We start from the raw sequence: 14,175 nt of genomic DNA, 5'->3' as shown, positions 1-14,175 counted from the left end.
CTCTTTGGGTACGAATCCATCACTCTACCAATTACGCCAGCACAGGCCACGTCCTTCACGCTTTCTTTCGGCCTCATGACTGTTAGTTTGATATCTAAATATAATTTTGTGTTATTCAACACTAATAAATACCACAACGTGAACAATACTCTTTTTTTGTCCTGAGGTATGATTCGAACTCGGTACCTTTTAGATACGGAGTCATCACTTTACCAACTACGCCAACACAGGCCATACGAATCGAACTTTTTTTTGGCCATATGACTGTTAGTTTTTTTTCGTTTAAAATATACAATATCAGCTACGTGTAACAGTTTAATAATGTGATCGTCGTGGCGTTGCGCGTTAGGAGGTGGGAGTCGCTGGAGAGAAGAGGGTAGCAGGTTCGAGACGTGGTAAAGGTAAGCAAAGTAATAGTATTAGTTCTTAACGTAGGTAAGTATTAGGTTAAGGTAGTGTAAAGTTAAGGTAGGGTAGTGTAAAGTAAGGTAGGAGATGGTTGCGTCAATATGGTAGGAATATTAATGTATTTAGTGTAATAATTACGCGCATAAAAATGAGATATATTAATAATGAAGAAGATATTCTTGCGCAAAAGAAGAAAATATCACGAGACTGAGAACTTAATTTTTTTTATAAGTTATAGTTAAGTAATTTTTTTTATAAGTTATAGTTAAGTAGTTTTTTTTATAAGTTATAGTTAAGTAAAACTGACCAATATTCAAAGTATATTAATTAAAATGAACTAATTAAGACTTTAACCCCTTAACTTAAAATGACGAGCAGAGCCCGCGAGCGATTGCAAGGCCAAAAGTGAATATTACGGGCATAGCCCATGTACGATATTCGGGAAAGAAGCAAATCCTTCGCATTTCGGGCATGGTGAATGCAAGTTATAAAATATTTTTTTATACGAAACTATAAAACACAAAATATATTTATTTTTGTGATATACCTATGAGAGAAAATAGTCACAACGCCGCGCCAGTTTGAACAACTTTGGGCCGACATTTTGGAATCTAAATTGTAAGTTAAGGGGTTAATAATAATATAAAGTTTTTTTTTAACTCGTTTTATTTAGCAATCAGAAATACATAGATTCCTTTGAGCTAAAATGACAATGCTTAAGAGCAATGCCTAAGAATAGCTCCAATGAGATCTTCTTAGTTTAACAATTACTATAATAATATTATATTAGACCTAATCTAAGATTAAGTCTAAAGGCCATTGTCGTTTCAATCTTCTTGTACCATAAGGTTTAGTAATTTCAACTATAGATGGGTTAAATATAGATTAAAGTGATTGAAAAATGTTAATATTTTTGACATGTTTAAAATGAGTGAAAAACCATAGATTAGTCTATTTAAAATGACCAAAGTTATAACTACATTAACTTTATTGATCATGATATAATTAGATTACAAAAATTATAATATATGAAATTTATTCAAAATATTAAATCCTTTCCGACGAACGAATTAATGAGTATATTAATGTTTATGATAACATTAGCTTATCAGTTTAAATATCTGTACCTGTACGGTGTGTTCTAATATATATCACTGAAAATGGTGTGAAATGAAACACTCCAAATAAAGTTCAGTTAGTTTTATTCAAAACTCTTAATGTAACACAGTATTTAATAATACAATTATATTAATTATTATTACAACTGCAGTAATGAAAATGGCTAAAATACATTAATATTTGTCTAATTGTATATATATATATATATATATATATATATATATATATATATATATATATATGTCAAAGTATATAATAATAATAACACAGTATGACATTAAATTAAGTGATATTTATAGCTAAGAAAAAGAGTGCACCATTTAAAGAAATAATAGAAAGTAAAATATTTAAACAAGAGGAAACATCGGTCGTCTGGCGTATTAAATGTTTAAGGCACTCGACTTACATAGGGGTTTGCAAAAAAACAAAGTCTATTATCAACGCGTTTCTACCGAGTCAAAGCAAAGGTATAAAGAGCTTAACCAAGATGCGGCAAGATGGTTGCAAACACCCAAACAGTAAAGAAGCTGTTCTACACAATTGTCTACACTAAAAAGTGCATTCAATAAGTATCCCTATTAATAACACAAGAAATTTTTAAAATTTAGACATGTTTAAATATTTTTGTAATTTACATTACAGCATAATGTAATTTGGCCGTAAAGTGGCTCATAATTAAATTAAAACAACAAATTAAATCAAATGCAATATATTTATTCATTATTTCATTAACATCTAAGCACTTAACTATTCAATAGATCACAGTAGTAGATCACAGCAGCATCTTCTTTGGTGACAAGACGGACGGACGGACAGCATAATTAGTAGATGAAATGATTGTTCTCACTCGTGAGCAACTTGAGAGTTTACCACTTGGGTTGAAGTTGTCGTTTACCCTATAAAAAATAATGAATTAGTAACAAGTTTCATAAAATATACTATAATAATAAATTACCTGATTAATCATTCACACCCGTCTTCCAAGCAACCTCAGTAAAATCTTCATAGTAAAACTCAACAAGTGGTATTTATAATAACTGATTAAGTTAGTGAGGTTAGTCATGTTATTGAGTTAATAAGAGTTAAGTTAATCATGCATAATTATAGGCAGTTATTAAAAAAAACCACTTGCGAGTCATTCACATGTTATAGCTTCAGGGCAGTAATAGTTGGATTGAGAAGATCTGCAAAAAAAGAAACAAACATTTTAGGAATGTTTTCATTTATGCTGGTATGGATAAACACATACCTGGTAAAATGTTTCTGGAAAAGTTCCTGGTGAAGTAGTGTGAGTGCAGAGCAGCAGTAGTTGCAAGGACCTGTAAAAAATAAACATGTTATTTATTCACATTTATACTGATTATGGATAAAAACGTACTTTTTAAATTATTTTCAGAGCGATTCCTGGTGAAGGAGTGAGTGTGCAGAGCAGCAGTAGTTGAAAGGACCTGAAAAAGAAATAAACATGTTATTTATTGTTCACATTCATACTGATTATAGATAAAAACTTACTTTTTAAATTATTCTCAGAGCGATTCCTGGTGAAGGGGTCAGTGTGCAGAACAGCAGTAGTTGAAAGGACCTGAAAAAAAATAAACATGTTATTTATTGTTCTTATTTATACTGATTATGGGTAAAAATGTACTTTTTAAATTATTTTCAGAGCGATTCGTGGTGAAGAGGTCAGTGTGCAGAGCAGCAGTAGTTGAAAGGACCTGGAAAAAAAAAACATGTTATTTATTGTTTACATTTATACTGATTATGGATAAAAATGTACTTCTTAAATTATTTTCAGAGCGATTCCTGGTGAAGGGGTCAGTGTGCAGAGCAGCAGTAGTTGAAAGGACCTGGAAAAAAAATAAACATGTTATTTATTGTTTACATATATACTGATTATGGATAAAAACGTACTTTTTAAATTATTTTCAGAGCGATTCCTGGTGAAGGGGTCAGTGTGCAGAGCAGCAGTAGTTGAAAAGACCTGAAAAAAATAAACGTGTTATTTATTTACATTTATACTGATTATGGATAAAAACGTACTTTTTAAATTATTTTCAGAGCGATTCCTGGTGAAGGAGTCAGTGTACAGAGCAGCAGTAGTTGAAAGGACCTGAAAAAAAAATAAACATGTTATTTATTGTTCACATTTATACTGATTATGGATAAAAACGTACTTTTTAAATTATTTTCAGAGCGATTCCTGGTAAAGGGGTCAGCGTACAGAGCAGCAGTAGTTGAAAGGACCTGAAAAAAAATAAACATGTTATTGTTGTTCTTATTTATACTGATTATGGGTTAAAATGTACTTTTTAAATTATTTTCAGAGCGATTTCTGGTGAAGGGGTCAGTGTGCAGAGCAGCAGTAGTTGAAAGGACCTGAAAAAGAAATAAACATGTTATTTATTGTTCACATTCATACTGATTATAGATAAAAACTTACTTTTTAAATTATTCTCAGAGCGATTCCCGGTGAAGTGAGTTAGCGTTCAATTTTCACTCGATACTTGGCCATTCGATACTCAAAAATTTGCTTGATATGATATGAATCTTGTGGCTTCCGTGTGATTTCATCTTGATGACCAGAAATAGAATGTAGAAATTTACTAGCAGTTTAAGAATTGCACTTGGTTTTGTATGAAACGCATTAACATGAATTGAAAACAGTGAAAATTAAAATTTAATGTAATATGTCAAATCCACATTGCATAATCTCAAATGATTCAAACGACCACATTATTTTTCATTAGTTGAATAGATTAGTGTATTAGTATTTGTTATTATTAATAATAAAACTACTGAAGCTACCTAACTAATAAATTAACCCACATGCAAGACATATCGTGATCATTCGAATCATGAAATTCAATGCCTTAATGATTTTGTAAATTTCTAAAAGTTATAGTGACAACTAAAGTATTGATCAATTGATATCTTGAAATCTATTCGTGCCAAATGCAATTCCAATAAATACCACATTCAAAGCGTCACAGTAACAATATTCGTATAAAAACTGAAGGACTCTGGTAGCAGCAAACGCAAACCTACCCGCACCTGCAAAATACACAAATTATTGTTGAATTTAGTTGATTATACATACATTATTAAATGTCATTGTTGATGCGTCACCAAAGCTGTCTTTGTGTGCAATGCAGCGCTCCAGCGAAGCACAGAATAGTCTTTGTTTGCATCTTTATATACATTCAAATTGTAACTATTCTTTGTCAATTTGTTGTTCAATTTGTAACTTTTTTCAAGTAAAAAAAATAAAATTATGCATTTAAAAAAATTGCTTTCATGGAAAAGAAATTTTGCTTTAAAATTCTTGATGAAATGATGATTGTGGTCCAATTTATACAATACTTCTAATCTATAAATTGAAGTGAATTAGCAGATGATAATGATGTAAATAAAACGTCAAATGAAACGATCCGTATAAATGTACTTATAGTAATTCTCAAAATGAATTAACAGTCATTATTACTTTCGATTATTTCTTCTGCACAATGACCGCCAGCCATTCAATTGTGAACTCTTGCTCAGTCAACAAAATAATAATATGTAGTTTTTTTTAACAGTGGGCACCAAATGATGCAAAATAAAATAATTAGGTAAAACATATCCGGCGTACGTCTTAGACAGTAGTACGACTTGAGAAAAAACTACATAAATCGAGCACACGTTTTCCAAAAAAAAAAAACAGCAATGAGAAAAGGTTTCAATTAAATCTAAAACATCTTAAAACTTGAAAACACGAAATGAAATCCGAGTGAATCCGCAAAGAGAAATATAATTAGCACAAGTACAACGTACCAGGTGACGCATGTTCTCCACAGGCAGCAAAGGGTCAGGCCCGCTCGTCCGTGTTCGACGACGTCTCGTTGTGTTCTTCCAGCAATCGCCACGATGGAAATGAACTCTCGCAATGACAACTCCATAGACAACTCCCTCTCCCAACTCCTATCGTCGCAAAGCATAGATGTGCAAAAGACTTGTAGACGTGCGACTGCAGAGCGTGCACGTTCGCTCGGTCGAAGATGGCGTTTCAGAAACTCGAACGTCTCTTCTGTTTTGAAATCGAAACGACGTTATTTGAATCTTCAATTTTAACAATAACGGTTTTATAAATTAAATAACGATATTCCATTCTTCTAATAAACTCTCTAAACATTTATACTGCAATGAATTAGTCGTTGGTTATTGAAATAAATAAATTTGGTGTAGAATAAATTTTATTTTCTTTCACTAACCTGTGTTTTATAGTACACTTGTTTGCTTTTCCTTTCTCGGGTATAAAATTTGTTAAATATTTTTACATTTTTAAATATACAGACAAGTTTTCACTGTTTTATTTATATATCACTCATATACATGAATAATTTCGAAATTTATTAACAAAAGCAATTTTCTAATAAAATCATGATAGTTCAGTAGAATTGCTTTTAAATTTTGATAAAAAATTTAGTTCTACATTCCTGCAACACGTGGAGCCATTAAATATTAATTAAAGAAAAAAAATGCGAAAAAAGCGAAAAAAAGCCAAAAAAAAAGAGAAAAAAAGGGGTGAGAGAGGAGGAGGAGGAGGAAGAAGGGGGAGCTGGAGAGGAAAAAAAAAGCTAACTCCCAGACAAAGTTTTCTCTTTTCTGTTCAGCGTTGAAACTTTTTTATGTTTTTAAGTGTTCCCTCACACCAATTTCCAAAGCCAACACTCGAATGAAATGAAGTCCATGTTGAAAATTTCACAACGAGAAAAAATTACTGGGACTTTTAAAATTTTTAACTTTGTCCCAATAAAATTTTCTCGTTATGAAATATTCAATTTGGGTCTCATTCATTCGAATGTTGACAAGGCATGCAAAATTAATTCGTCTCTCTTAATCGAAAAGGTTTCAAAAAATTTGGACTTAGAAAAAGAAATTATCTGAAAGGACTTAGAAAAAAAAATTATTTGAGAGAATTATTTAATTAATCGATGAAATGAAATCATATTAATCGAATCAAAATCGTTTATACGACTTGATAAAACATGTGAAACCTTTACAATTAATCGAGACAAAAGCAAATTTAGTTGACTTGAATAATATACAAATTATTAGAAAAAGCCATAAAAAAAATTCAATAAAACTTGTAAAATGAAATAATAAAAAATGTTCAAAAACTTGAACATTAAAAACTTCAAAACTGTTATAAAGCTAATTGTTTTCCTTTAGAAATTGAGTTAAATAATTTTTACAACTTGAATCGAATAATAAACTTGTAAACAAAATTATATTTTGTGAATCATTCAAATCAACTTTTTGAAACTTTGATTGTATGTCTTGATCAAAATTGTTTTTAGCAATAAAAGAATAAAAATCTATCATTTATCTAAGCAGCGATAATTAAATAAATTTTAAATAAAACTACAGTGAGAGACTTTTAAAGCTGCATTTAATTAATAATTTGGTAAGTCGTATTAAATATTTGAAAGGATTTGATCAAAACCAACAATCGTGTTATCCATAAATAAGAGTGTTCATGCAGTCAATATCGCCCCAGTAGAAATACATCTGAGCTGGAGATGATTTTAATGCAAGCTAAATATTTAAACGTATAGCAAATGTTAAAAATGTTGAGCCCACGTTCACAACGCGCGATTAATATGAGCTGAATATGAGACGATACATATTAGATTTACATGATTTTTCCATATTGCTGAATGTGGGCGATATATGAAACGCTGAATATGAGTTTTACATGATTTATTCATGTTGCTAAATATAAGCTGTGTATGAGAGTACTAATATTGTAGGATTTAGAATATAGAAATATTCACATACAAATCATTTAAGATTTTGCTAATAAAGAACGAATGTGGAATATGTTTTTTTCTTGTATTGCTCAATGGAAAATATGGTTTCTCATTTTGTAGAATCGGTATGGAATAAATAAATATACTTTTTTTGTGAAATCTGCTTTTCGAAATTATTAATCATATGTTATAATATATCTATTTATATTTTTAACTTTGTGTTTTATATTGTTCCATGAAACTTTCATGCATAGACATATTACAATATCACATGCACAGACATATTATCATAATAATATATTTATATCTTTATAAAGTTATGTTTAAGTATAATATTATAAAATATGTTTTGCCATTAATAAAAATTAAAATAGTAACAATATAATACAAATATTATTACTACAATTATTAAATACATAATATTAGCTGCAGTTATATTTAAATTATTATTATCGAGAATAGTTAAATATAGAAAAATAAATTTGCGCTTGATAAAATATTGTGGATTTATTCGACGAAATGTCCTTTTTATCAATGTGTGTGTCGCGCTTGGGGAAAACAAATGATTCTTGATACTGGAAATGTCAAATACAAATACAAATATTTTTTCTGTATAATAATGAACAAGAAGTGTAATAAAAAAGAGATTTTTGTAACAAAGTAAATTTGTAACTTATAATTTGTAACAAAATACCATCAATTTAGGAGTTACTTAAGGTAAGGTGCTAGGGCCCCTGCAGCAAATAAGTAATCAAAGCATACAAAAAGCTGTATTGGTTAATTAATCATTTAGCAACAATAAAAGAATTTCTGAACGTATTTCTGAGTTCTGAGAAGTACAAACTTTTTTCTTTTATATTGATTTAAAACATTCATAAAAGGCACTTGTATAAATAAATAAAAAAACTGAATCAACATATTTTCCCCATAGCAAATTAAATAAGAACAACATCTTTTACACATATGTCTGCCAAATTATTTTAAAATCTTTTATTAGCATAATAGTTGTTAAATTAACAAAAAAAATTGTATTTTATGTATTAAAAATTAATAAAGTGCACCTTATTAGAAAAATGATATTGACTCAATTATTATAATACAAACAATATTTTCAGCAGATATATGTATACAACTATATTAATAATGCACGAGCCAGAAAATATTCTACTAAAATATATACAGGCTGTCACATAACCGTATTTATTCAAATCATATTGGGACAGTTTATGTTTTTAATATGGTTTAGTAATTATAAATCTAAATTTTATCTATTTTTTCTAATATGGATAAATTGAAATGCCTAGAACAAAATTTTCAAGTTGTTTGATAAAATGTACGCAGACACACATTCGCGTTCCAGTTAAAAATTATACGAAATTTTAGTATACAAATATATATAGTAGTTTGCACTAAATTTTAGTAAATATTATCTAGTTTTCACTAATGTAAATAAATTAAATTGTCTGAAAAAAAATTAAAAGTTATTTGAAGAAAAGTAAAAAAAGTTCCAAATCTACATATTACGTTTAAATTTGCGGTTCAACTGAAAATTATTCAAAATTTTGATATGCAAGTATATAAAATAATTGATACTATTTGATGGTAAATTTTATCTTATTCATACTAAAATAAACAAATAACAGTATCCGTAATAAAATTTCTAAAATATTTGACAAAATGTAAAAAAATGTCCCAAACTCACATATAGTTAATTACTAACTAGTTGGGATTGGTATTTTGCTTTGCGGCAAGTTACATGAACTTCCCGATATGTGTAAATAATCGACTTATCAATAACAAAAAATTAATTTATGAGTGATTAAAAGTATTCCTAGTGTATTTAAAACACATAATTGAAAACGAACAAACTAGTTAATTTGGAGTATTTTTTAAAAGCAAATTTTCAAAAATCAATGAACCAGTTTCCATAGAACTTTAATGGTTTAGTATGTTCATTAAGACCAAGTACTCTATCGTTATACCAAGTAAATTGTCTAATTTTAATTTTAACAAACGTCAAAAAACTACTCATTTTCTCAAACTTCGATGAGTTTTTAAAATTAAATTACTTGTCGTAAGGCGCAATATTTCAGAAAGTTCTATAAGACCATGATATATATCGCCAAAAAAAGTTCCATAAAAATCGGGTTCAATTTCTTTTTCAATAGTTATTTACAAGAAAATGGCTCGGTAGATTTTCACCTAAAACTAATCAGTATCATTCCCAACTAATATCTTTCGAACAGTTTTTGATTTTTTAAAATCGGTTTAGTAGTTTGAGGTTAAATGTGGACGAAATTACAAAGAAACGGCTCGGTAGGTCGTCTCACAAAACTGACAAACGATAGTCCTCATTGAGATACATCAAATGGCTTTTAAATTCCCAAAATCGGTTCAGTCGTTTTTGAGAAAACGTCGATCAAAAGTCTAATTTTGATCGTCGATTTTCTTTAAAAAAAACTTTATTACAAGAAAATGGCCCGGCCGATCTTTACCAAAAACTAATCAGCACGATTCACAACCAATATCTTTCGAACGGTTTTTGAATTTTCAAAATCGATTAAAAATTGCGGGCTAAAACGTGGACGAAAATTTTTTCACTTTTCTGCAATTTACAAAGAAATGGCTCGGCCAATCGTCACACAAAACTCAGGTACGCTAGTCCTCATCGAAATACATCGAATGGCTTTTAAATTTTCGAAATCAGTCCAACCTTTTTTGAGAAAACGTCGATTTACGGCAAAAAAACTGTTCACACACACACATTCTTTTTCCAAATTGGGTCTTATTCGATTCAGAATGGCTTGAAACGTCGGGAAAACATAAAATTAGCGAATCGGATTTTTGATGAAAATATAAACTTCTCCTTTGGGAAGTTAATATTCAGACAAACTTTCTCTATTTCATTCATATTCATATAAGATAACAATTTCATTTTTACACAAGTCAGTCTTAACGTGCACATGTTATAAAATTTAAATTAATATGCAAAAATGATCTCAGAGAGATCTTTAAAATGAAACATTAATTTTATTTCCTCATACGACATATCTCATTTTAATATTTAATTAATAATTATTATTTCACAGACAGATTATTTCAAATCAACTAAATCAATTGACGTTCGCCTTAACAAATTAGGTGATATATTCCGATAAATATATCCAGTTAGATATATTCCAAAAGTCTACATTGGAGACAATTGTAATATTCAGAACTCAGAAGATACTCAGGTCAGGATTATCTATTGCAGGCAGAAAATCTGAATAAGCATGTTGCTCAGAAGGATATAAACATGTGTGAAACCATGAGAGGTCCAGTCAGAGGTATTCCAAAAGTCTGAGCTGGAGTCCATTGTTAGATTTAGAACTAAGAAGATACTCAGGTCAGGATTGCCGATTGCAGGCAGGAAATCCGAATAGACATGTTGCTCAGATTTCTTAGAATCTCCTATAATGGACACAATTTAGTTGTAATCATAAATTAGAAAATGTAGTATCACTGACAACATTAATTAAATAATAAACTGTGCTGTTAGATGGAATATGCACAATATTGATGGCTATTAATTAAATACTTAAAATAAATTATTGTTTCAGCAACTCTAATAGTAGAAAGTAATATATTATTCAAAGCACATCAACATCAATTATCAATTCATTGACTATTAATTAAAACAAAGTGGTGCTTTTGCATTCCTTCAGAACGCAATATTCGATATTCATTTCACCAAAGTAATTGATGATTCAAAGAATGAATTTTCATTGTGAAAAGAATTGTAAGTATAAAGCTGATTCAATAAAGAATTTATCTAGAATTACTTTTAGTAAACAATTCAATTGATTTATCCACATTTACTTGAATTTGATTTAAAGTTAAACAATAGTTAAACACTCAGTAGAAAAAAAGTATTTAAGAAAATCTAAACATAAAAAGTCGTCAACAGAACATCTGTCATATGTCAAGCAACTGTCAAAATAAAGAATTCATCTGTCATCTGTCAAAATAATAAGTGTTTTGAGTGATGTTTGATTGTCAAAATAATAAGTGTTTTGAGTGAATTTGATTTAAAGTTAAACAATAGTTAAACATTCAGTAGAAAAAAAGTATTTAAGAAAATCTAAACATAAAAAGTGGCCAACAGAACATCTGTCATATGTCAAGCAACTGTCAAAATAAAAAATTCATCTGTCATCTGTCAAAATTGAGTGATGTTTGATTGTCAAAATAATAAGTGTTTTGAGTGAATTTGATTTAAAGTTAAACAATAGTTAAACATTCAGTAGAAAAAAAGTATGTATTTAAGAAAATCTAAACATAAAGGGTCGCCAACAGAACATCTGTCATATGTCAAGCAACTGTCAAAATAAAGAATTCATCTGTCATCTGTCAAAATAATAAGTGTTTTGAGTGATGTTTTGTTTCTTGTTATTAATTATCAATTTAAATAGTGCATTATAAAGTTAAAATGAGTGCTCCTCCTCAATATAGCGAAAAACCTCCAGCGTACTCCGCTATTCCACCAGAATATGAATCGAGTAAATATATAGGCTTCAAAATCTTTTAAATTTAGCATTTGCAAAGTGGAATCTTCTTACAAAATAATAATGAACACTATAGTTTTTTTTTACTACGTGCAATAAAGAATATGTTCATATTATACCTGTATTCCAGGAGGCCCACAATATCAACAAGATCCCAGATTGCTTTATAACTCTGTTCCCCCTAGCCAACTACCTTCTTACGGAGCAATACCATCAGCACCCATAACTGTTATTCATCAACCAGTTGCTCCTCCAGAAATAATAATCGTGGGTGGATGTCCAGCCTGTAGAGTAGGCGTATTAGAAGATGACTATACTTGCCTGGGAATATTTTGCGCAATATTCTTTTTTCCTATTGGAATATTGTGTTGCTTAGCTATGAAGAATAGACGTTGTTCTAATTGCTCAGCATATTTTGGATAAATATCTTTATAATAATAACATTGAAATGCTGTTACATATATACTTATTTTGTATAATCAATGAACTATATTATTCAATTTTATATATTTTTATAATTAGATATTCGCTTCTGACTGAATACTTTTCATGTCACAAAAATTGTTTCCATTTTGTATGTGATATATAGAAAATATATGTTTTATTAAAAAAGTTTATATACTTATCATTTCATCATCCTTGTCATTTTAAATTTTCATAATCGGACCGAATTAGAAATCATCCTAAAATTTTGTGTACTCTTCTACTAAATCTAGAGAATCAGCTTAACCTATCATCTCGCAAAAATTCTAAATATAGTATGTATATTGATATTAAATTTAAATGCCGATAAAATGTTGAAAATCTGAGAAAATGTTACCATGCAATCAATAGGTTATTATGGATATTTGGATAGTAATAAAAAACAGGTAAACAAATAAAAAAATTAATGCACAAGATATTTTATTACAGCTATAAAATATTAATGACAATTTTCTGTAGTTATTAAATATATGGTGATTAAAGTAGCAAAATTATTTACATTCACATTTCATTTTTTATATGCATTGCTAATGTAAACATAAACTAATCCATTATATTACACAACAATAATTACATTATAAATGACAAGATTGTCTAAAAAGTTAAAAATAATAACTGCAAAAAAATTAAAACTTACATGTTTTATTTTGGTAACAACTTATGTAAAATTATTATTAATTTAAATCAAATCGATAACTAAAATTTGAATTTCTCTAAACCATAATGAAACCAATTATTTAAATGATTAAATTAATGAAATTTACACTTATTCTGTGTTAAACTTCAATAAATATGAGCATCTGTTGTCTTTGAAAAAGTTTGATTAGAAAATGATATTAATATTGCTACAAATGGCAACAAATAGAATTTCATTTCTGGTATTATGATAGGTAATAGCAAAAATAGGTAAACTAATCTGATATGTATGAACTACTAAATAATTTTTGCTGGAAATACAATGATGCTTTATATTTAGGTCCCTTGCACTATTGTATATATTTTTCTAAAACTATTTCCATTAGTTTCATGAATGAAAGCTGCATTCAAAAATATTTTTAACGAGACAAGTTTTGATCAAATTAATTATAGTATTTAACATTATTTGTTCAGTGTTTTTCATAATTATTGAAAATGGTTTCCAACATTAAATTTAACATATTTTTATGATTTACCATGTTATACAATTCTTGTATGACAATGTATTACGATTTGGTGATATATACACATCACATTGATCATTTGAATCAATGTTTTGTTAGTATATTTGATTTTCTTAAGTGCATACATAACAGCAAAAGCCTTACAACTAATTTTACATATAATGTCATTTTCCTTTCAAATCTAACATATAAGTACAATTACATTTGTATTTACAAGGCACAAAATATTTATATTCATGTAAATCATTAAGATATATATATATATATATATATATATATATATATGATTTTAAACCACAAGTTATAAGAAAAATGAAAACTTACTTATATTTACAACTCTAGATCTTACGGATAAATATTTAACTATAAACGGAAGCTCTAGTTATCTTAATATTTGATATAGAAAGTGCTAACAAAAGCATAACAACAATATTTTTGATACAAATTCAATACAATATATTTGCTATTTAATTTGAATTATAATAAAATCAAATATCGAGTGACGCTTTTTCATTTACTATATAGCAGTTAAAAAATATTACATAATTTTTTTTTACATTAGGTATAGTGACAAATATAAAACATTGTAACAATTTCATATACTATAGTTGTTAATAAATTTTCTTTATAACTATTGCTAGTGAACATTATATTATTAAAATATACCACATG

General features: G+C 28.4%; 1 protein-coding gene and 2 long non-coding RNA genes across 3 annotated transcripts; 1 reads left to right on the top strand and 2 right to left on the bottom strand.

Moving 5' to 3' along the window:
* Positions 1–2,314: 2,314 nt before the first annotated feature.
* On the bottom strand, positions 2,315–2,846 carry LOC113372347. Its single transcript, XR_003366759.1, has 3 exons — positions 2,777–2,846; positions 2,483–2,711; positions 2,315–2,423 (listed from the first exon to the last, which is right to left on the bottom strand). It is a non-coding gene; the product is annotated as an uncharacterized LOC113372347 (long non-coding RNA).
* A 719-nt stretch (positions 2,847–3,565) lies between these two features.
* LOC113372349 lies at positions 3,566–5,442 on the bottom strand. Its single transcript, XR_003366762.1, has 5 exons — positions 5,338–5,442; positions 4,573–4,578; positions 3,968–4,098; positions 3,702–3,771; positions 3,566–3,637 (listed from the first exon to the last, which is right to left on the bottom strand). It is a non-coding gene; the product is annotated as an uncharacterized LOC113372349 (long non-coding RNA).
* Positions 5,443–11,339: 5,897 nt separating this feature from the next.
* Positions 11,340–12,283, top strand: LOC113373025 (brain protein I3). The gene is made up of 2 exons (XM_026613360.1): positions 11,340–11,854; positions 11,991–12,283. Exons 1-2 carry the CDS (start codon positions 11,785–11,787, stop codon positions 12,281–12,283), a joined length of 363 nt encoding a protein of 120 aa, XP_026469145.1. The 5' UTR covers positions 11,340–11,784.
* Positions 12,284–14,175: the final 1,892 nt, after the last annotated feature.

This window comes from Ctenocephalides felis, unplaced genomic scaffold (genome assembly GCF_003426905.1).
Source record: "Ctenocephalides felis isolate EL2017-DRISC unplaced genomic scaffold, ASM342690v1 CF-g0.4_SCAFFOLD_01604, whole genome shotgun sequence".
NCBI lineage: Eukaryota > Metazoa > Arthropoda > Insecta > Siphonaptera > Pulicidae > Ctenocephalides > Ctenocephalides felis.
Note: the sequence above shows the minus strand (reverse complement) of the source record. Positions and strands in the feature narration are given on the sequence as shown.

Excerpts from the sequence above, each read along its gene's own strand:
- LOC113373025 (XM_026613360.1), top strand. The coding sequence starts at position 11,785 with ATGAGTGCTCCTCCTCAATATAGCGAAAAACCTCCAGCGTACTCCGCT. Across the intron at positions 11,855-11,990 it reads TCCACCAGAATATGAATCGA|GAGGCCCACAATATCAACAA; the intron begins GTAAATATATAG and ends CCTGTATTCCAG.